General features: G+C 38.7%; 1 protein-coding gene across 1 annotated transcript in view; it reads left to right on the top strand.

Moving 5' to 3' along the window:
- The window catches only part of LOC150083240 (leucine-rich repeat-containing protein 49-like), a 494942-nt gene that overhangs the window by 353316 nt on the left and 116375 nt on the right, over positions 1-25251 (top strand). The window contains exon 13 of the mRNA XM_090377128.1: positions 13276-13416. Within this exon, the coding sequence (XP_090233254.1) occupies positions 13276-13416 (141 nt within the window). The remainder of the gene's footprint in view (positions 1-13275; positions 13417-25251) is intronic.

The following is a 25251-nucleotide window of genomic DNA, read 5'->3' as shown; positions in this document are numbered from 1 at the left end:
AAGCTTGCTCAAACTATTCAAGGCCTTATACACCTCAATCAGATCACCTCACAGATGCATAGTCTCCAGATGCTGCAATTTGCAGAACTTAAGCATTTCTTGGTAAAAGCACCCCCTTTGTTCACTTTATCAGTCTTATTGCCCTTCTCTGTACTTGTTCTGGCAGTTCTGCATCCTTAATAAAATGAAGCTTTGTTTGCAGATCTGTATGCATTACTCAAGGTGTGGCCTGGCCATTGCCTTATACAAAGGGATAATCACCTCTTTATCCCTGCTAGCAAAGTACCTGTACATCATTGACAAAACCCTATGACCTGCTCTGGCGGCCTGTTTCTGCTTTGAAAACTTCATATCTGATTACACAATTACACCCAGGTCCTTTTCATTCTCCACTACCCTGATTGTAGTACTGCACAGTTTGTACATTACACTGGGGTTACGGCTACACATATGCAGTACTTTGCATTTGTCAATGTTAAACTTTAGTTGTTACCTCTCAGTCCATCTGTCCAATTTTTCCAGATCCTGTTGCAGCAGCTTACCATCATTACTGTCATTAACAACCCTGCCAACATTTGTATGATCTGAAAACCTGGACATTAATCCTTCATCAATATCATTGATAAATATAGAAAACAACAATGGGGCCCAACACCAAACCCTAAGATACTCCACTAATAACATTAGTTCATGACAAGCAGTGTCCATTGATGTAATACTGCTCTCTGTCTTCTCCCACTCAACCATCCTTTTATCCATAGCAACAACTTTCCCTTAATGCCATATTGCTCCAATTTGTGTACAGTAGCATTTTATGTGCAACTGTATCAAAAACTTTTCTGAAATCTAAGTATATGATATAAAAATTATTTTTTGCATCCATTTCCTTTCTGACCATGTCATAGTATCCAATCAAATTTTGTCAGGCAAGATTTCTCCTTAACAAAACTTTGAAAGTGCACAGCACGTACATACAACCTCTCATTTACACTGCCAGAGTTACATCAAACTCTATACAACAAGGCACAGTGCAACAGAACCTGATGGAATTCATTACATAATTATTTCTGAACTAGCTGAACAAGCTCTCAAGACACTGTAATTGTACTTATTGAACTTGCTTTTCCACTCAAATGGTGCCATGCTTACATTCTTCAGAACTACCAGTCCTGTTTTGACTAGCTTCATGAGCAAGGCAATGAAACTGATCAGTGCTCGTTGATCCGATTCCTAATACACCATGACCTGCTCAATCCCATGCAATGTGCTTTTTATAAAGGTAGATCCACCTTTGATTTGCTTGGTCAGTCAGGAATAAACATTCACGATCCTTTTGTACAAAAAAAACATGTTACGATATTGCATGGAGAAATGTCATATTGCAGGACCTATATGATCTAGGGCTGCAGAGCAATAAACAATGGCTTCCACTGCTCATCTCAAAAGCCCATTGAGTACGGTTTTATAGGAAATGCAATCTACATCGAGACCCAGAACTTGCACTGGACAATCAAGTAATCCCTATAGTTTCTAGCACCTGCTTCCAAGATTTTACTTTGTAAAATTACTTTCCTGGAGCATATAAAAACCTCCAGATAGCATGCCTGAAAAAACTAAAAATCTTAAAAGTTTTATATGCCACAACATGGGGAGTCAACCAATTTACACTGCTGCATCTGTACCATGAGCTAATAAGTTCAAAACTAGATGTCTTTCAAGTCTATAGCTCTGGTAGACCTGGAACCTTACAATGGCTTGATCTTATACATCTCAGTGGCCTTCGCCTTGCACTCAAGGCACATTGTGCATTGTCAATCCTGGCGCCTCCGTAGCCAGGTGGGAAGGAGCAGCAGTGCGTAGCATACGCTTCTTGATTAGACCCGGGTTCGAGCCCGTCACCACCAAATACGGAGGATGCGGAAAGGTCAGTGAATGACCACCGCATATCCCGGAGCAATATGGCCTTAGTTGCTAATGCTCCTAAAAACCAAATAACAATAACAAGCATTGTCAATCCAGAGCCTCTGCTGAAGTCAGTGATCCTTATTTACATTTACCTAAATTATTTTAGTTAACTATGCACGAAACTCAAAGAACAACTAAATCATCCAACTTGGAAATTACTTTTCTCCCCAAAATGGAAAAATCTTTACAGAACCTATCTATCAATCAACAGGGATATGCCTTCAGTCTACATTCACTAATTAGCAACTTGATTTCTGTCAATTACAACCTACTGTTCCTTCTGCAATCCCTCTCTGTATGTTCCATGTGCCCCTCAACTTGGGCACCTGTACATAGTGAAGGGACCTCCCATTGCTGCTGCTGGTCCTCCACATTAGCATCACTGGGATCCAGTGCCTACAGCCTAGGTTCCAGGCTGACATCGTAGGAATTCTGCATGTTTGCCTTATGCTGAAATTTATGGAAACTCAGAAAGGGGGACACTGATGGTTAAGGGGGGGGGGGGCAGCTTCAACATGGCATTTTGGCCTCTGCTTCGAGAAGATAGGTGGTTTTGGGATGGCTCACCCAGGATCAATCAGCTAGTGGGTTTCCCTGCAAGGATCTGCCATGTTGTGGTGGGTGGGGATATATGGGGGAATTCAAGTCATAGTTACCCCCACACACACAAGACACTGAATTCATCCCATTATGTCATCTCAGAATGGGATCTCCTTGAAGTGTCCAAAGAGGAAATCTGTTCTGAAAATTAGAACATCGAGGAGTGACAGCTGCAAATCGAATATTCATGCATAAGGATGGGAATCATCTGGACCTTGAATTCACCAGCATCTCCTAATGAGATCAAAGCAGGCTATGTTAATTGTCTGGTGTGTCCATATGTTTCTAATCCTTTAGAGTGCTCTAAGTGCCAGAACTATGGACTCTCGCAAATGGCCAGTCATGGAGCCTTAGCGTGCACTTGATGTACTGCAAAGGACCAAGAAATTACATCATGTTCAGCCACTAAACCCACTTGCAATAATGCTAAGGTGAGCACCCTGCTTACTTAAGAGAATGCCATAGGTGGAAAGAAGCAAAAGAAATTTAAAGACTTAAGGCACAACTGAATATGTCATATCAAGAGGCAAGAACAGCAGTGAAACCCTTGAATACAAATCTACCTACGCTCAGAAGGTAGTTGGGAGATGTTCCATCAGAACCCAAACAGAAATGACTATCCCACTAAAAGAACCATTCACTTCAGTTGTGCATTAACTCACAAAAATCTGCACAAAAAGATCAATGATGCTGCCACTCCCATTTCATTACCCCCTAATGCTCCACTAGTAACAAAAGAAATTAGCATTAGTAGAGGCATATGATGCAAGAAAGCAAGCTTATTCAGCATCAGCCAAAAAAAAAAAAAAAAAATACAACCACTACTCCCATTTCACCCCTCCGTTCGTTCGAAATACCTGTCCAGCTGAGCCTTAAATTTGTTTAGGCTATCAACTTCAACAACAAGTGATGGAAGTCTATTCCACAAACCAACTGCCCGCTGGCTAAAGGCAAATTTCCGCACATCTCTCCGACATCCGTCTTCCTCAATTTGAATTTATGCCCTCTCGGGTGATTATTCTGAGCAAGAGTAAGAATCCCATCGGCATTGAGCATGCTCAAGCCATTCAAAGCCTTATACACCTCTATCTTATACACCTTATACACCTTTATAGCCTAAATAAGTTTAAGGCTCAGCTGGACAGGTATTTTGAACGAACAGAGGGGTGAAGTGGAAGTGTTTTTTTTTTTTTTTTTTTTTGGCTGATGCTGCATAAGCTTGCTTTCTTGCATCAAATGCCTCTACTAATGCTAATGCTATCAGATCACCTCAGCGATGCCTAGTCTCCAGACTCTGTAATTTGCAAAACTTAAGCCTTTCTTCGTAAGAGCAACCCTTTGTTCCATTCACTAATCTTGTTGCCCTTCTCTGTACTCGTTCCAGCAGCTCTAAATTGCTAGACAAAAGAATAAAAAATATATATCTCTCCCCCTAGTTCTCAAGCAAAAAAAAATGGATGTCAAGTTATAGGAGGAATCAGATGATTCACTCTTGGAACTCTTTACCAAGGAAGAAATGGACACAGGACAGTGTCTATACGTCACTAAAAAGGAAAAATCCAAAACTGAGTAAAGTAAGCCCTCAGCACTTTGAAAGCTGACTGATTGATCCATCAAACCAAAATAATGCCTAAATTCCTGTGATGGAATTGTCAGGGATTCTGGTGAAATACCGATGAATCAAGGCTCTCATGCAAAAGCATGAACCAGTTTGCCTTCGCTTGAAGGCAAATTTGAAGGCAAATGAAACCCTTTCATAATACTGGTATCATATGTAAGGACAGAACTGGTGATGGACCTGCCCATGGAAGAGTTGCAATCTTTGTGGGCAACCAGATCCAGTCTTAACCTGTGCTGTTTACCTGCAACATAGAAGTGGTATCAATCTGCCTTATGGTAGAGTTAACAGTGTGTTTGATTTGTTTGCTACCTGGGACTGACATCTCCCAGACAGACCTTGATGATCTCATTGTACAGTTGCCCATCCCTGTCTTACTGCCGGGCAATTTCAGTGGCGTATACTACCCCACATGGTAGTGTGTACTTCACTGAAACTACCATGTGGGGTATTGCTGACATTAATGGAAGTGCTAACTCAGTCACTAAGGTGGCTGAGTTAGCACTGGTAGGGTAAGTAGTTGATTCAGTAGAGTAAGTTCATCACGAAATTAAATTATACTAAGATACGGAAATGACATCACTTCCTAAATGTGACACTAACTCAGTCACTAATATTGATTCGGTAGATAAGCAGCAGGTAGTAATATTATGCAAGAATAAAAGCTTTAAAGCCACCAAAGAAGCCTCTTGTGTTGAAAAGGTAAGAGTTCAAAAACATGAAGAATGAAAAAAATGCAGACTTTAATAAAATCTGCTTCTCAGGATTTTGATCAACATCAACTTTCTAAGTAGTATAAGTAAGTAAATTTTGATCAAACCATTTAAAAATTTAAACGGTTTTGATTCAAGAATGCAACAATAAAGCAATCACGTCAACTAACAACTTCTTGCAGTAGCTTTTGGTTATGACGTCACACTAGTCTACGAATGGATTTCACTAACTGCTGAATTTTAAAAATACCTATAAAAATATTTCGAAGATGACTAAAACTCCAGCTGAGCGAAATCAAGAAAAGTATGCAAGAATAAAGGCTTCAAAGCCATCGAATAAGCTTCCCATGTCAACAAAAGAACGAGTTCACAAACATAGAGAACAAAAAAAATGCAGAGTTTAATAAAATCTGCTCGAGATTCTGATCAACATCAATCTTCTACATCAATTTCTCCTCAAGAAGCTGGACCGCCAACATCACATAAATATATTCAAGAACTTCCTGTAGATTTCAATCCAGATGATTTGAGTTCAAATGAATACCTGAGGATTTTTAATTGATTCTTGAACCGTCTAGACAGAGTATACATCAGTAACCAGCTTCGTTTGCATCGTCCAAAAGAAACAAAATCATATTTCAGCTCCCTCAGCCTATGCAAGAATAAAAGCTTCAAAGCCACCAAAGAAGCCTCCTATATTGACAAAAGAACAAGTTCAAAAACATAGAGAACAAAAAAAAAAATGCAGAGTTTAATAAAATCTGCTTCTCAAGATTTTGATCAACATCAGTGTTCTACATCGACTTCCCATCAAGAAGCTGGACTCTCAACATCATGAAATGATATTCAAGAACTTCCTGAAGATTTTGATCCAGAAGATTTGAGTTCAAATGAATTACCTGAGGATTTTCAATGATTCCTGAACCGGCTAGACAGAGTATACTGTAACAACCAACTTTGATTGCATCATCCAGAAAGAAACAAAATCATATTTAAGCTCAGTTGCCTATTGTAGACATTCCACATATTTCAACAGTAATCAAGCATGAAAATATTTACAAGAACCTTGAACATGACCGTAACTCAAAAGAATTTTTTGAACAACAATCTCAAAAGAGATGTTGTTCAAAAGAATTTGAACAACAGTCTCTGAAACATATATTTGGAGCTATTTGTGATATCTGCAATCGATTATGGTATGAAAATGATGTAAAATTGTGCACTCCAGGAAGTTACCCGTTACTTCTATAATGTCCAACTGCAGACGTAATGACTATGAAGGCTTGTTATACTTGTAAAGCTTGAAATCAAAAATGATTCCATTCTAAAATTTTTGAAGAGCAATGGTTTGATTTATCCTGCTATTCCACCTCATCTGTCTAGATTGGATTTAGTGACCATGTGACTCATTCCTCCTCATATACCATTCGTGCAAATTAGAAGACTAAGACATGGTTTCAGCCAATACAAAATTTTGGGCCAAATTATAAATTTTCCTGTAAATGTTAATTCGATGGTCAATCATTTGGCTCAGAGAATAGGTGATAATTATTGAGTTAACGTTCATATTTAATGGTCTTGATTTGTAAATGAGATGTAAGGGTTTGATTAAAGTATCTACTTACAACTGCTTCGTATCATCTGTGTGATATCGAGATTAATGAAGCATTCTTCAACGAAAACATGGAACACGATGATACTCTTACACGTGATGAAACGAATGAAGCTATACCTATTGAAGAAAGTTTTTAGTCACTCAACAACAAACTCTTGTGGAGTGATGACAAATATTTATCAATAGCTCCTGGTGAACGAAATGTTCCACAAAGTTTTCTTTAATTGACGAATATGGCGAAGAATTGTCCTTTCCTAGCATTTACCTTGGTAAGTATCGATAGTTTACAGATAATTTAAAAGTTACACCGTTTATGATGGCATCGGATGAACTTCGTCATTCAGATCAGCTTGGAGCGATGCCGTATCATCTTTATATGGTCATGAAAATAATGAGAATAACAACTCGAGATTTATTAACAGTTGCTTTTAAATACATCGGATTGGATTTAGTGACCAAAATTTAGTGATTTAGTGACTAAGCTCACCAAAGAACAAATCCAATCTCGAGAATATGTCAATAACTGCATTGAAAACAATTTGGTGTTTTTGAAATTGATTCCTAATTTAACTAATTACTGGACACAGCATAAAAGAGATCTGTTTGCATTGATCAGACAATTGTGTAAACTTATGTTCTTATATTTGATTGCAAGTGAAATTGGTTGGCCTAAATTGCTAAAAATTTTATACAAATAAAAACACGATGGTTTGGATAACCCTAACGACCAAGCAGAAGCTCTTCATTTTATGGAAAAGGCGACATTAGTTAATGAAGATGCGGTCAAGTGTGAGATTCATTTTGATAAACTTGTGGATTGTATTTTAACTTTACTTCAGTCTAAGCATGTCAGTCCACTTCTACAATATTACATTGTCAACTGTTGTAAACTGATCAAATTTCAACATTGTGATAGTCCACATGCTCACATCCTTTTGTGGCTTAATTAATGCTCCTAAAGGTGCTATGGGAAACAGAATGAATGCACCGATAGATATGATAAATGAGCCCGTCTCCATTTCTACTGCAAAGGCCTTTGGTAATATCAAACTCATAAACATACTTTTACTTGTTACAAAAGGACCAAGCTACCGACAAACAGGTTTGTCGTTTTGAAGCTCCATTTATGCCATCACGATCTACAATGATTTTAATTCCCATGCCAAAAGCAGACACTTGGCAAGTCAAATATAATGCTGAATACAAGAAATTGTGGAAGGATCTAGAGGACAGCGAATATACTATCATCTATCACTTCTTTAAAAAAAAAAATCTCATTCATTCGGAATCATATTATATTGATTTATTTCGAGCTGGTATTACTCAGCCTAAAGTCTTTCTGAAATGAGCACCTCATCAAAAATGACATAACCCCTTCAATCCTTTTGCATTTAGCATTTTAAAGTCTACCATGGGCATTCAGTTCATCACAGAAGTATATTCTTGTGTGCTTATTATTATTACTTATTATTATTAGCCATATGGTGTAAGGAAGCCTGAGGCTTATGTTGCACCAGCCAAAAAAAAAAAAAATTCCCCAAGTTACCCTGAGAGAGAGAAGTAGAAAGGAATCATCAAGAAAGAGAAGAGTGATGATATCCAGCTCAGGACCCTAGGTTTGCCAAGCCCATACACACCAAATGTGAGCCCTGTGTCATTGAATACGTAAATAAGACCGATTGCAGGATGAGCAATCTACAATGTAAAATTATTTAAAATATGAACAAGTATCCTGAGTTTGACATCATTGAAATCAGCAGAGATGAAGATTGACATGCTCATCTCTGCAGAAATTACTAGTCAAGAGACTGCTTGGTATTTGCTTTGTCAACCGATATTTGTCCGAGAGTTCAGTTGTTGTAACTTATATCCCTACCGTGTGGCCTTTTGAGCGGCAGCATAATAGAAAATTGAACGGAAAAATGGAACGAGAAAACATGGATGACGATTCTACCAACATTTGGAAATAGAATTGGTTTAATAAGTACAAGAAAAGACCTCCAGATGCTATGGGAAACAGAAACTAGAAAATGTTACTTTGGCGGACTTTGTTGCCAATTATACTTACACCAGATGTCGATATCCAAAAATACTTCAATATCGAAACTACGATATGGCCAATGACTTGAATGAATATAAGAGAGATGGTTACTCTTTGTTTCACTTTTTGAAGTCAAGAAGAGGAAATACTTCCTGAAATGAAATTTCTTGCTTTGTATGATGAACATGAACAAGTTTAAAATGTCATAAAAATTATGAATCTGATTTAGATATTCACAGAACTATGGAGATCTGTCTTGAATATACCATACTGACATAGAAGCCGATGCAGCTGTCGTTGGAGATATACAAAACTTTGCAGTGCTGATTCGTGAAGACTAATCCATTTAAAGATTTCTACAAACACCCGCACAGTGAAATGAACAGCAACCCTCGACTAGCAACTTTAAATCAGCTTAGTGCAATAGCAAAGAAACGAGGAAATTTAATGCCAGACGATCAGTTTTGGGATTTAATGCAAAAAGATAATTTAAAACAGGAAGGAATTTTATTGCATGTCATTTATACTTTACTTCGACCTAATTGTCAACCTATCCAAATATTCCTTACTGGCCCTACTGGCTGTGGCTAGACATTTGTGATTCTATTATTGATGGAAATTTATAATCATTTTACTAGCACCAATAATTTCTGTAATGCTTATGTAACTTGTGCTTCTATTGGAAAAGCTGCTGTAGCTATTGTACTACCATACACACCACATTGAAAATTTTGATGCTGAAAAATTTACCTCTGTGTTATGAAGTTGCTCAACAATATCATAATCTTTTTGAATATGTACTTGTTTTAATTATCAATGGAGTTATTATGATTGGAGCTGAACTTTTATTTGAGGTAGATGTTTGCCTGTGACAAATTACAGGCCATGTAGATCATAATTTTGGTGGGTTAGACATTTTTTGATTGGTCATTTGCAACAGCTGCTCCCTGTACAAGCAATGCCTATTTATAAACAGATTAAGCAACGCATCACAGGCCCAATCTTTGGTATGGGTTACATTACAAATATTAACAAACTCAAAGAAGTGAGGAGACAGTCCAATTGAGAATTCTCGAGAGCATTGACTAAAATCAGAAACTATGTTCAGTTAACCGACGATAAACAGGAACTTATCGATCAAGATTTGTGAGCAAAGAAGAAGCGAACAATTTGTGTTCTGATGGTGTTCGTTTATATTTGAAAAATGAATCTCTGAGCGATTATAACAATTCTGTGTTAAATTAGTCTTCGGATACTGTTATGTCGATTGCTCATGTCCAACAAAAACTTCATAAAATGGCAGTATTAGACACAGGTGGATTACCATATCAACTTCCTTTACTTATTGGTAAACCGTACTTGTTAACCACTAATATTGACATGTCCGATGGTCTGGCTAACAGAGCTTTAGGAAAATTGGCATGTATTGAATATGACAAAGAGACTAATTATATTAAAAGTCTTTGGTTGGAATTTCCAGAATCACCTGGTGTGGATTGACTTGCTAGAATGGAGACTTGTCGGTTTGCTATGGCTAGAAGTGTTTTGTTGAATAACAACAGAATTATCTTGTCTAAATGAAATCATTTTCCACTAATACCGGCTTGCGTTATTACCATCCATAAATCTCAGGGAGGTACTTTCGATTCCGTAGTTTATGAACAACAACCAGTTTATGTTGCATTATCTTGAGTTACCAATATCAACGATCTATACATTATTCCTGCAAATGTAGAAAATAAATTTTATCATGCACTGAGAAACACTATATCCACTCTTGCACTTCAAACTGAAATGACCAGGTTGTCGAGTAATCCTCTATTTACCATGCAAGATACTTTATATAAATTCATCAGTAAACGACAAGATCTTTCCATTCTAACGTGGCGCCTCCGTCGCCAGGTGGGCAGGAGCAGCAGTGCATAGCACACGCTTCTTGATTAGACCGGGGTTTGAGCCCATGAGCCACCAAATGTGGAGGATTCGGAAAGGTCAGGGAATGACCACCGCATATCCCCGGAGCAATTGGCCTTAGTTGCTAATGCTCCTAAAAACCACATAACAACCATTCTAACGTTAAATTGTCAAATTTTACGTGCTCACAGTGACAATCTCACTGATGCAGTCAAAATAATCCAGTTTATTCCTGCTTTCTGAAATGTGGCTAAATAACAAAGAAGAAGTAAGCATATCTAACTTTGATTGTGTTGTTCAATTCAAATGAGAAGATCAACAAGCTGGCAGTGTAGTAGTTTATCATAAGAGAGAATATCATACTCGTGTTTGTTACTTCTCATATGGAAGTGATTTATCGACAAACTGTTGGCAAATCTGTGAGTGTTAGACATGTTGGAGACATTTGTGCTGCTGAATACCTTCTTCCTGATGGTCAAACAATTTTGTCGGTAGTCATTTACATTTCACCTAACCAAAAGTTCAAACACATCATTGAATTCAACCATTTCATTTTACTTCCTTACACAATTGAAGGAGCTGCACTGCTACAACAATTTTCTAACAAAAAATTCAACCAAATACCAATGATAAATTAGTGGAGATTTCAACATTTTTCAGTTTTGCAGATACTCAATACAAACCTTTGACTGATTTCTTAGAAAATAAATATGGGCTAATGTTAAATACTTCTAGATCTGTATGGGCTACTAATCATGGAACTATAATTGACCCTGTGTTTCAAAGACATTTACACTCTTTACAATATCGAGTGTATGTATTATATTTTAGCATCACAAACCCATTGTAAGTAAATTGCCTATTGAACATGTATTGCAACCTCATATTCATGAAACTGTCAAAAAAAAATAAATACTTTAAAATGTTAAACGTGTTTTGATTCTTTTCATACTAAACCCCTTTAACCTCGTTCCAAACCAAGGATGTTTTCACATAAAATTAAACATCTTTTATGTATAGGGTACACACGCTGTTTTTTTTTTTTTTTTTTTTTTTTTCATATGTCTACCCATACATTCACTGTTATTGATTTTTCTTATATGTTCCTATTCACTTCTTCACTCATTGGGGAGGTGGAAAAGAACCTATATGGAAGTGATCACTTCCCCATGATAACCTGCTTAAATAATGGGGACCCATGTCTTCCTTTTAGGCTATCTTGGTGGAAAATTGATCAGGGTGACTGGAATGCCTTTCAACATCTGGCAAACTTTGATTCCACTAGAGTCAGTTAGGTGCCTCTCAATTATGTATCAGCTTACATCACAGAAACTCTTGTTCGTGCAGCTGCAGTTACAATTCCGTAAACATCTTGATAGAATGCATAGCAACAAAAAAGGCTCAAAACAAAGCTGGGGGGGATATTCTGATAATATCCTACTATGGCCAATCTCTTAGCCTTTAACATGTATACACCAAAGTTTGCTATATTTGCTTCATTTTTGGGATTTTTGTCCCAGACAGCCCTAAGGCTGTCTGGGAAAAAATCCCGAAAATGAAGGGAAAATATACATTGAACACTTCATTGGGCCTGGAATATAATGGATTTGTTACTGTAGACCCAACGCCAATAGCCAATGCCCTTGCTGTGTCCTTTTCTACCATCACTTCAAAATCTTACTCCTCACAGTTCCTGGTCCTTAAAGAGAATGAAAAGCAGCCTATCAACTTCAGATCTTCGCATTCTCCTCTCTATAATGGGCCTTTTGCTATAGAAGAGTTTGATTACTGTCTACCACCTGCTATTGCTTGGTAACACAGAGGGGTGTCATTCCTCAATGTGGTATGTGGATGCCACACCTTGACCTCTGTTTCTGTTGGCTCACATCTGAGTGGTCACCTGGCATACTGTGTGTCATATTTCAGGTCTTCAACACAAGGTCTATAACCAGAGTTACTAACAGACCCACCATTATGAAGGTTCAAACACTAGAATATAAACACTAGAGAATTTAATCTCATAATTAGAAATAGGGTCTAATTGGAATAGTGATTATTGATTAGTCATTAAACACCATACCAATCTTTATGTCATCAGCAAATGTAGACATTAAATTTTATATGCTCTCATAAATATCATTAATAAATATTAAAACAGCGAGGAGGGCCTAGTACCAACCCTAGTGGGGGAGAACTTCACTAATAACATTAGTACCAAAAGAGAAGTGCCCACCGATAACTACAGTCTTCCTTCTGCCATTCAATCATATCTCTATCCATAGCAATAACTTGTACCTAATTACACACTGCTCCAATTTTTTTATCATTTATTCATATGGAACAGTATCAAAAAAAAAAAAGGAAAAAAAAGTGTACTAAAATCGAGGTAATGATGTCGATATCATCCGGATCCTTTGTGATTGTCTCATAATATCTAATCAGATCAGTCAGGTAAGGTCTTCCCTTAACAAATTCATTCTGTGATTGCTTTCTAAATGTTTCCTCTCAAGATGATCCTGCATTACTTTTTTAACCACTGACTTGTTTATTTTTACTGCAAAAGTCAAGCTTACAGATTTGTAATAACTTATAATTATCCAAATCAAGGGCAAGTTATTTGTAATAACTTGCCCTTGATTTGGATTTAAGTTTTTCTTGAAATGTAATTCTCCAAATATCACTGCAATTCCAGTTCTGGAATTGTGTTGTAAAAAGTTAAATATTGAAAAATTGTAATGTAGTGTATAGTGTAGTTCAGTCCTGTGATGAATATTTTTGCTTACCTAACAATTTTTTTTTCTTCTTCTAGTGATGGTTCGGGGATTCCTTGTGAATTCTGTGATGGATTAGTTATGTGTTCTTCTAGCAGAAAGAAAAGCAGTGGTCCAAGATCTCGTAAGGGAAAAGCAAAGTCTTCAAAGAAAAGTAGAGATACTCCAAGATCATCAAGGTTTTGTTTAAAATATAAAATATTTTTCTATAAAATATAATTTGCACTGAACTAAAAGGTCTAGACAATCCATACGTAGAACAGAGTTGATTCCACAACCTTCTATTATAAGTCAAAACATATTTTCCAAAAGGAACACTGTTATAAAAAAAAAAAGGGCTAAATTCCTTACCCATGGTTTTTTATTCCTGACCACTCTTAATTATTTTCATTAAAAAAAAAAAAAAAAAATTTAAGATCTGTAACAAATCCTTTGGTTACAATTAGCTTTCAGATAAAATTTTACAGGATAATCAAGAAAAGGCACTAGTTTGTATTGCCTATATTTTTTAACTTACAATGTTACAGTTAGACACTAAATTCACAACTGCTCATTGAATTTCCTACTACTGGTGTAGCAGAAAATTTGTAGAGGCATTATGTGATAGTGTAGTGCTGTTGAGATGCATTACAATTTAAGTCAGATTTGAGTGCACAGAATGTTTGGGCAGATCAGAAAGTGTTAACAGCTTGCTTTAAAAAGTTGGAGCAACTGAAACCAGATATGGCAGTGATCACAGTGTGCTGAAGTGGGATTTACTCAAAGAGGTAACTACCATTAGGGGTAAAGGGAAGGGTTATTGCTTCCGTAAAGGCGACTACGATGGACTGAGACAGTATTTAAATTCTATACAGTGGGACCAACTGATGATGTTACCAACAGCAAATTCAAAATGGGAAGCATTCAAAGAACTTATCTTGGAAGCTACTAGGCTTTACATACCAACTAAGAAATATTGTTCAAGGTTTAGGCCAAAATGGATGTCAGATGAACTAATGAGGCATATGGCAGAGAAGCAAAATGCATGGGATACTTACAAATTAACACATGACACAGAAGCCTATGATAGATACAAGTTGACATGCAACCAAGTTACAAAGGAGGTTAGGCAGGCGAAGGCAGATTACGAGAAATCCTTGGCAAGGGATGCAAAGAAAAACAGCAAAGAGTTCTTTACTTATGCAAACTCTAGAAGGAAGGGGATGAATCAGATTGGTCCACTTGATATTGATGGGTCAACTGTTGATGATCCTGCTCAGGTAGCTAACAAACTAAATGAATATTTTGCATCGACATTCACACATGAGTTATTCAGCGAGGGGAATGCCAGAGGTGTATTCAACTCTAGCAGTAAGCTACAGAATCTTGAAATAACTGAGAGTAAGGTGGAGGAGAGGTTGTTGAAGATAAACACAAGAAAGGCACCCGGGGTGGATGGGATCTATCCAGTTATATTAAAGGAGGCAGCAAAGAAGTAAGCAAACCCTTAGCCATAATTATGAGAGCCTCCTTGGACTCAGGGGAGGTACCCATAGACTGGAAATGTGCAAATGTGACCCCAATTCACAAAGGAGGATCAAAGGCTGACACAAGTAATTATAGACCTGTGAGCTTAACTTCTGTTCCAGGAAAATTAATAGAGGCACTGGTTAAAGAAGCACTGCAGGATCATTTAGACAAGACTTCAGTTATAGCTCGGACACAGCATGGTTTTGTTAAGGGGAAGTCTTGCCTGACCAATTTGATTGGATACTATGATGCAGTCACAGAAGAACTGGATGCAGGGAATAGCTTTGATATTATATACTTGGATCTTAGAAAGGCTTTTGATAAGACTGCTACACAAATTGGAGCAATGTGACATTGGAGGCAAATTGCTGCTATGGATAAAGGAGTGGTTGAGGGGGAGAAGACAGAGTGGTAATCAATGGACACTGCTCATCGTGGACTAATGTTATTAGTGGAGTCCCTCAGGGCTCAGTGTTGGGTCCATTTTTGTTTTCTGTATTTATAAATGATATTGATGATGGTATATAAAGTTTAATGTCCAAGTTTGCAGACGATACAAAGGTAGGCAGGGTTGTCAAGGACACTACTGACACTATGCTGCTGCAACAGGATCTGGAAAGGTTGAGCAAATGGGCTGAGAGGTGGCAAATGAAGTTTAACATTGACAAATGTAAAGTACTACACATGGGAAACAGCAAACACAGAGCAATGTATCAACTCTGTGGTACTACACTGACAGTGGTAGAGAATGAAAGGGACTTGGGGGTGGTTGTGCAGGCAGATATGAAGAAATATTCTCTGAGCAGTGCAGACGGGTGCAAGAGTAGCTCATGGAGTATTGTCAATGATATACAGGAATTTTTCCAGCAGGGATAAGGAGGTGATTATTCCCTTGTATAAGGCAATGGTCAGGCCACACCTAGAGTACTGTATACAGGTCTGGAGGCCTCATTTCAAGAAGGATGTAGAGCTGCTGGAACGAGTACAGAGAAGGGCAACGAGATTAGTGAATGGAACAAAGGGGTGCTCTCACGAAGAAAGGCTTAAGTTTTGCAAATTAGTGTCTGGAGAGGCACCAGCGAGGTGATCTGATAGAGGTGTATAAAGCCTTGAATGGTTTGAGCATGCTCAATGCTGATGGGATTCTTCCTCTAGCTCAGAATAATCACCTGAGAGGGCATAAATTCAAATTGAGGAAAGACAGATGTAGGATAGACGTGCGGCAATTTGCCTTTAGCCAGCGGGTGGTTGGTTGGTGGAACAGACTTCCATCCCTTGTCGTGGAGGTTGATAGCCTAAATAGGTTTAAGGCTCAGCTGGACAGGTATTTTGAACGAACAGAGGGGTGAAGTGGAAGTGGGGTTTTTTTTTTTTTTTTTGGCTGATGCTGCATAAGCTTGCTTTCTTGCATCAAAAGCGTCTACTAATGCTAATGCTATGACAATAACATGAGAATTGTTGAAAAAAAAATAATGTGCAAATGCCTGCAAAAATTGAGATATACAGGAAACAATTATTTATAATCTATGAAAATCTGTAAAATGGCTTTTTTGTGGGCTTGGAGGGGGGGGCAGTTTAAAGCAATTCAAACAGAATAATCCACATTTTAAAGCATTGAAAGCTGAAATTGCAGCTATTGTAAAGAACATACAGAAGTTATGCAAAAAATAATGGTAGTCTATTTAAGTAACAATGAAAGAATCAATATAATTTTTTTTTTATCATGGAATAGATCAAGGTTCTGAATATTCTATGGGCTAACATACTATGTCAGCCCATAGTATATCCAGAACTGCAGTATAACAAAATGCCTTGATAGGTGGACCAGGGTGTCTTCCAGGAGCAAAGGTTGATGATATCATCTTTTACGGACACAAAAGGTGATATTGTTGTACATGTTCACAATAATGATATTAAGAGTTGGAGACTGGCAGAATTATTTAACAAGTACAGGTAAATGTTGAAAAAAAGCCATGAGTTAGGGTTGAATTTGAAAGTGTTTGCAATTCTGCCCAGACTGTCATGTATGGATAGAGGGGAGTATGTGATGTGAGCCTTGTCGATCAGTTTGTCCCTGGAGAGATTGTGCAAGTTTCAAGGGGTAGAATTTTTCTCAGCCTGGGGTGTGCTTAATAACAGAGGAGACTGCTTCTACAGGAATGGGATACACTTAAACACAAAGGGTGCAAGAATATTTGCTGATGCTATCGAGGCAATGTTAGGTGGGTGGGAAAACTGCCAGCTTGGTGGAATACACGGACTAATAGATTAACGGTAGCCACTGGTAGAGGTGAAAGTGATTCTTGTACTGCTTCTATTGGAATGAGCAGCAGCCTGGAAAACAAGGTGCAAGGGATTCCAGAGACTGCTGGGAGTCATTGCGGAACAAGTAAATACATTGGCTGTGTTAGGGTAGCTAAGAACAGGTGCATGTATACTTGCCACGTACACCAATGCTAGGAGTTTGGTAAATAAATTTTATGAATTTGAGGTGTTGGTCAAAACATCAAAAGCAAATATTGTTGGGATATCAGAAACGTGGTGTCACACAGATATTAGGAATGCAGAACTGGAATTTGGAGAGTACAATGTATATAGGAAGGGAGGAGGGGTTACGCTTATTTGTTAAGAAACACAAAATTCAAAGAAGTACAGCCAGTAAATATGATTTGTTTTTATTTTGTTATTTGGTTTTTAGGAGCATTAGCAACTAAGGCCATATTGCTCCAGGGATATGCGTTGGTCATTCCCTGACATTTCTGCATCCTCAATATTTGGTAGTCATGGGCTCGAACCCCGGTCTAATCAAGAAGCGTAGGCTACGCACTGCTGCTCCTACCCACCTGGCCAGTAAATATGGCTGGACAGTGCAGTATCGACTCAGTTTGGTGTGACATAAGCACTGGAAAAGCAAAATTTGAGAGTAGGAGTGTTTTATAGGCTTAATGACTCTGATGAGTTTAATAAACAACTGTACAGAGAAACAGTGGACCAGTAAATCAGTGTCTTATAATGGGAGATTTTAATTTCCCAAATATTGACTGGAATTTGTGGCTTGGTCACTCACACACTAGCAAGGCTTTTGTGGATTTATTGGATGATTGTTTTCTACAGCAGCATGTTAGGGAGGCAAATAGAGGGAGTAATACTCTTGATCTGATTATCAGTAGCGATTCTTCTTGCATTAAGAAACTGCAGATGAAGGAACACTAGGTGGCAGTAAATCACAGTGTGCTTGAAGTGGGATTTACTCAGAGAGGTAACTATCATCAGCGCTAAAGGGAAGGGTTTTTGCTTTCGTAAAAGTGACTACGGTGGTCTGAGACAGTATTTAAATTCTATACAGTGGGACCAACTGATGATGTTACCATCAGCAAATTCAAAATGGGAAGCATTCAAAAAAATTAATCTTGGAAGCTGTTATGCTTTTCATACCAACTAAGAAATATTATTCAAGGTTTAGGCCTAAATGGATATCAGATGAACTAATGAGATATGTGGCAGAGAAGAAAAATGCATGGGATACATATAAATTAACAGTTGACAGGGAAGCCTATGATAGATATAAGCTGGTCTCTAACCAAGTTACAAAGGAGGTTAGGCAGGGGAAGGCAGGTTACGAGAAATCTTTGGCAAAGGATGCAAAGAAAAACAGCAAAGAGTTCTTTAGTTATGTAAACTCTAGAAGGAAGAGGATGAATCAGATTGGTCCACTTGATATCGATGGTTCAACTATTGAGAATCCTGCTCAGATAGCTAACAAACTAAATGAGTATTTTGCATCTACATTCACACACAAGGAGTTATTCAGGGAGGGGAATGACAGAAGTCGATTAAACTCTACCAGTGAGCTAGATGATTTTGTAATAACTGAGAGCAAAGTGGAGGAGAAATTGTTGAAGATAAACATAAGAAAGACATATGGGGTGCATGGGATCCATCCAGTTATATTAAAGGAGGCAGCAAAGAAGTAAGCAAACCCTTAGCCATAATTATGAGAGCTTCCATGGACTCAGGGGAGGTATCCATAGACTGAACATATGCAAATGTGACCCCAATTCACAAAGGAGGAGGAGGATCAAAGGGCGACACAAGTAATTACAGACCTGTTAGTTTAACTCCTGTTACAGGGAAATGAATGGAGGCACTGGTTAAAGAAGCACTGCAGGATTATCTAGACAATACTACAGTTATAGCTTGACACTTCATGGGTTTGTTAAGGGAAAGTCTTCTCTGACCAATTTGATTGAATACTATGATTTGGTCACAAAGGAACTGGATGAAAAGAATAATTTTGATTTCATATATTTGCATCTTAGAAAGGCTTTTGATACTATTATACAAGGAAGACTACTGCACAAATTGGAGCAGCGTGGCAATGGAGGCAAATTGCTGCTGTGGATAAAGGGATGGTTGAGTGGGAGAAGACAGAGAGTGGTAATCAATGGACACTGCTCTTCATGGACTAATGTTATTAGTGGAGTACCCCAGGGTTCAGTGTTGAGTCCATTGTTGTTTTCTGTATTAATGTTATTGATGATGGTATATCAGGCTTAATGTCCAAGTTTGCAGACGACTCGAAGGTCAGCAGGGTTGTTAATAACACTAATGACAATACCCTGCTGCTGCAATAGGATCTAGAACAGTTGAGCAGATGGGCTGAGAGATAGCAAATGAATTTTAACATTGACAAATGTAAAGTACTGCATATGGTAAGCAGTAACCCCAGAGTAATGTATCAACTGTGTGGTACACTGACAGTGGTAGAGAATGAAAAGGACCTGGGGGTAATTATGCAGGCAGATATGAAGTTTTCTGAGCAGTGCAGACGGTCTGCAAGAGTAGCTCATGGTGCCTTGTCAATGATATACAGGAATATTTCTAGTAAGGATATGGAGATGATTATCCCCTTGTATAAGGCAATGGTCAGGCCACACCTTGAGTGCTATATAGAAGTCTGGAGGCCTCATTTTAAGAAGAATGTAAAGCTGCTGGAACGAGTACAGAGAAGGACAACAAGATTAGTGAATGGAACAAAGGGTTGCTCTTACGAAGGAAGGCTTAACTTTTGAAAATTACTGTGTCTGGAGACTAGGCACCTACAAGGTAATTTTATTGAGGTGTATAACGCCTTGAATGGTATGAGCATGCTGAATGCTGTTGGAATTCTTCCTCTTGCTCAGAATAATTACCTGAGAGGACATAAATTCAAATTGAGGAAAGACAGATGTAGGATCGATGTGCGGAAATATGCCTTTAGCCAGTGGGTGGTTGGTTGGTGGAACAGACTTCCATCCCTTGTTGTGGAAGTTGATAGCCTAAATAAGTTTAAGGCTCAGCTGGGCAGGTATTTTGAACGAACAGAGGGGTGAAGTGGAAGTGGGTTTTTTTTTTTCTTTTTTTGGCTGATGCTGCATAAGCTTGCTTTCTTGCATCAAATGCCTCTACTAATGCTAAAGAAGACAGAGAGTGGTTATCAATGGGCACTGATATTTGTGGATTAATGTTATCAGTGGAGTTCCCAATAGTTCATTGCTGGGTCCATTGTTATTTTCAGTATTTATTTTTTTGATATTTTTTTAATTTGTTTATTTGCTTTTATTTATTTATTTATATTTTTTTGTTGTTTTTGTTATTTTGCTATTTGTTATTTTCAGTATATATACAGAGCCAGGGGCTCATATCTGGTGAGTATGGGCTTGGCACACCCAGGGTCCTGAGCTAGATATCATCATTCTTCTTTTTCTTGGTGATTCCCTTCTTCTCTCTCTCTCTCTCTCTCTGGGTAATTCAGAAAATTTTTTTTGGCTGGTGCAGCATAAGCCTCAGGCTTTCTTGAACAATATGGCTAATAATAGAGTGATTCTAAATTATTTTCGGGGTTTCCGTGGCCTATAATTTTCTAATCAGAAACAACAAAATAAAATTGCTTATGTAATATGAAATTGCAACTCAAAAAGGTTTATTACCTATAAAATCAATAGTGCAGAATGCTAAACAACTTCAACATGTGCGCCTTTTGTGGCACTTAAGATGTCCAAGCGATATTCAGTTCCCCTCCAAGTGTTCTCCAGCATTTGTGGTGTAACTGTTTCAATCGCAACAACAATTCTGAGCTTCAATTCATCGAGAGAGGTCACAGGGTCTTGTACACAATGTCCTTCACGTATCCCCACAGGAAGAAATCAAGTGGCGTAAGATCGGGTGAGCATGGAATCGGTCCACCAAGCCCAACCCAGTGCCCAGGAAAATGCATGTCAAGAAATTCTCAGACAATAAGAGCCGGGGTTCGAGTCCATCACCACCAAATACGGAGGATGCGGAAAGGTCAGGGAATGACCACCGCATATTCCCGGAGCAATATGGCCTTAGTTGCTAATGCTCCTAAAAACCAAATAACAACAACAATAAGAGCGCAATGAGGCGGTGCACCATCTTGCTGGAACACCATATTTGGCTGATGAATTTCCAACTGGGGTAACAGATGCAGCTGTAGCATGTCAAGACAGGTCACCGCTCTCACTGTTTTTCTGCAAAGAAGGGCCCCAGCCATTGACCTTTGGACTATCTCTTTTGAATTCTCAAATGGCATGAGGGTTTTCTGATCCTCATATTCTGCAGTTATGGCGATTTACCCTCTCTGATACATAAAACATTGCTTCATCACTAAATCTCCATCTTCAAAGGTAATTTTCATCAACTTCAACGTTTGACGAAATGTCTTGGACAAATCAGAAATGGCAGGGTTTATCGTTTGGCTTTAAAGCCTGCAGTGTACCTAAATGCAAAGAAGCTTGTCTAGTTGATTTTTGTGGGCTTTGAGAAAACGCTTCGTGGAATCGATCAACATCTTCCTGCGAAGTGCTTGGTCTTCCTGACCTTTTCAGTGCAAAACACTACCAGTCTCTTGAAATTGCTTAAACCAACATCGGATAGCATTAACTGAAGGTGGATCTTTTCCATATTGAGCTCTGTGATAACGGACTTTGTTTTGAAAAACCAAAGTATGCACATTGCCTTCTCTTGAACAGTCGGCATTTTGAAGTAATGCCATCAATATCTCCCAGACATCAATGCTACAAGTACAGTGTTGCCAAATAAAACTTTTTGAGTTACACTTTCATATTCTGTAAGCAGTTTTATTTTGTTGTTTCCAGTTTGAAAATTATAGGCCATGGAAACCCCAACAGTAATTAGAATCACCCTGTATATTGAGGAAGTTATAATGCTAAATATCAAAGTTTGCAGACGATACAAAGGTTGGTAGTCTGGTTAATGACATTAATGACAGTATGCTACTGCAACAGGATTTAGAAAGGTTAGGCAGGTGGGCTGAGAAGCTGTAATTTAAGTGTAACATTTATAAATGCAAAGTACTCCATATAGGTAGCAGCAACTCCAGAGTAACTTACCAACTGTGTAGTACCACACTCAAGGTAGTGGAAAACGAAAAAGACCTGGGGATAATTGTGCAGTCAGATATGAAATTTTTTGAGCACTGCTGACATGCCAGAACAGGTTATGAGGTTTTGTCAATGATATACAGAAACTTTGCTAGTAGAGATAAGGAGGTGATTATTGCTTTGTACAAGGCCATTGTTAGGCCACATCTTGAGAATGTATACAGGCCTGGAGGCCTCGGTTCCAGCAGATCTATATCTTCTAGGAAGGATGTAGATCTGCTGGAACTGAGATGCTCTTACTTAGAAACCATTTAGCAGTGGCAAATGATTGAAAAAAAAAAACAAACATAAACAGCATCAGCCAAACAAAACAAAAAAAACTAAAAATAAACGCCATTATGGCACCTCTCATTTAACCTATTCATTCCCTCCAATAGTTTGTCTAGTTCTTCCTTGAATTTATTGAAGCTATAAACTTTTATTTTATTTTTTTTTTTGGCTGATGCTGCATAAGCTCATACGCTTTCTTTGTACTACTACCAGATGGAAGTTTGTTCCAGCACCCAAGCACCCACTGATGAAAGGAAAACATCTGCAAATCTATTTTGCAACCATCCTTCCTCAGTTTGAATTTGTGCCCCTTCATGTTTGGTCTGAGCAGGAGGAATCCCCCTTGGCATTAAGCTTGCTCAATCCATTTACAGCCTTAAACACCTCAATCAGATGTCCTCTCAGGTACCTACTCTCCAGACTGCAATTTTCAGAACTGAAGAATTTCTTGGTAAGAACACTTCTTTGTTCCCATCCCCAATCTCGTGGCCCTTCTCTGTACTTATGTCAGCAGCTCTACATCCATCCTAAAATGAGGCCTCCAGGCCTGCGTGTACTCAAGATATGGGCTGGCCATTACAATGGGATAATCACCTTCTTATCCCTGGCCTTCCAGATTAATATCACTGGGATCCAATACCCATTCCTTGGTTCCAGGATTACATCACTGGAATCCACTGTGTGCAGCCGTGCACCGTGATTCTTGGAAACTTGGAAATCTTGAGGGGCCCAGCCTTAATACGACACTTCGGCCCCTGCTTTGACAAGATGGGAAGTCCTGGACCAGCCCAACTGGGATCAATTGGCAGGTGGTTCTTACTGCTATGGTCAACTGCATTCCAATAAGTCTCCCTCCCTATGGTCCTGGGATGGGATCAAGGCTTATTGGAAACATGGGTATGATGCTCCTTAGCAAACTTGGTGTCACATTCGTGTACGCAGCACCTACTAGTTCACAAGTGAGCGTTCCCTCATAGAGCTCCATGGTGGGTGAGGTACTTAAGGAATCTGAAATTTTTCTTTTACTCCTATGAGTAATTTAAATCTCTCTCCTTTTTCTGGGCCCCCAAAAAGACCCCTACCTAATCAAAATGACAACAATGAAAACACCTCAGCAAAAAGAGCCAGAACTGAGAACACACCACCATTAGCGACACTGCTCTTCCTCATTCTCCATTCTACTGGAGAATGGAGAATGAGGAAGTTCTGGCGTTCTAGCGACCTTTTGGTTGAAGCTTCAAGCACAAAACAAGCCGGAAAAAAAATCCTGAACTCTACATACATGGGGGGAATACCTCTCACTGTAACCCCCCCACAAACTCTGAATTCTTCATGAGGTGTCATATCAGAGTGGGACCTTCTTCATGTATCAGAAGAAGAGATCTGCCATGAATTGAAAGACCAAAGAGTGACAGCTGTCAAGAGAATATTGATACGAAAGGATGGGAATCTCATCCCTACCTGAGTTCTCATCCTAACATTCAACACCCCACGGCCTCCAAGTTCCATCAAGGCAGGCTACTTAAACTGCCCAGTGAGAATTTACATTCCAAACCCACAGATGTTTTAGAGGCCAATAATATGGCCATTCACAAACAGCTTGTCCTGCATGTGCTCGATGTGGTGCTAAAGACCACGAGAGGAAGGAATGTTCAGCTTCCAAACCGATCTGTTTAAATTGCCAAGGACAGCACCCTCCTACTCTAGAGCATGCCAGTGGTGGAAGGATGAAAAAGGTATCCAAAAATTAAAAACAGAGCTGAATAAATCCTACCCAAAGGCCAGGAAACATATCCAACCAATAAATAATGGGAACCTTCATACGCCCAGAAGGTTTCTACGAAGTGCACTTTCGGTACACAAACTGAGATGACTATACCACCACAAGAGTCTTTCACTCCGAATTCTCATTATTGCATTCACAAAAGCCTACCCAAAAAACACAGTCAGCTTCCACTCCGATATCTATACCTCCTAGTGTCCACTACTACCAAAACCAAAAAGATCAGAAGAGGCACCCATAATACTAGAAACAAGATGTAGAAGATAAGGGAGTACCATACAAATCAGTCTTGGAACTCTTTGCGGAGGAGGAAATGGACACAGGACAGCATCTATACTTCCCCAAAAAAGATAAATCCAAGGCTGACAAAAGTAAGCCCTCAGAAGCTGCCCGATGGACCTAACAAGCCAAAATAATGGCTAAATTCCTACAGTGAATTGTTGTGGAATCTGACGAAATACTGACATCAACGCCCTCCTGCAAAAGCAAAAGCCAGTTTTCTTTTGCTAGCAGGAGACTTACCTAAAGGCAAATGATGACCCCACCATGCATAACATCACAATTTTTCCTAAAAATAGAATTATGGGTGGTCCTGCTCGTGGAGGAATGGCTATTGTTGTGTGAAACCAGACCCCGGTTCAGCCTGTGCTACTTACAGTCAGCATAGGCTGCTGCAATTCTCCTTACGGTGATTTTTTGTTCACCATCTGCTCTATATATTTTCCACCTGGGACTGGCATCTCCCAGGAAGACCTTGATGATCTTGTAACACAGTTTCCTCCCCCTTTCTTATTTCTTGGGGATTTTAATGGACATAACACCCTGTGGGGTAGTGCTACCAACAATGGAAGGGGATATGATCATAGAGCATATGCTAAATGACAATGACATCTCCCTTCTAAATGTGGGAACAAACACCTTCCACACGAATACCCACACATTTTCTGCCATCGATCTTTCTATCTACTTCCCTTCTCTACTCCATTCAC

This window comes from Mastigoproctus giganteus, chromosome 7, assembly GCF_048544385.1.
Source record: "Mastigoproctus giganteus isolate SK-2022 chromosome 7, ASM4854438v1, whole genome shotgun sequence".
In the NCBI taxonomy this organism is placed as follows: domain Eukaryota; kingdom Metazoa; phylum Arthropoda; class Arachnida; order Uropygi; family Thelyphonidae; genus Mastigoproctus; species Mastigoproctus giganteus.
This window is presented reverse-complemented; position numbering and strand designations above follow the sequence as displayed.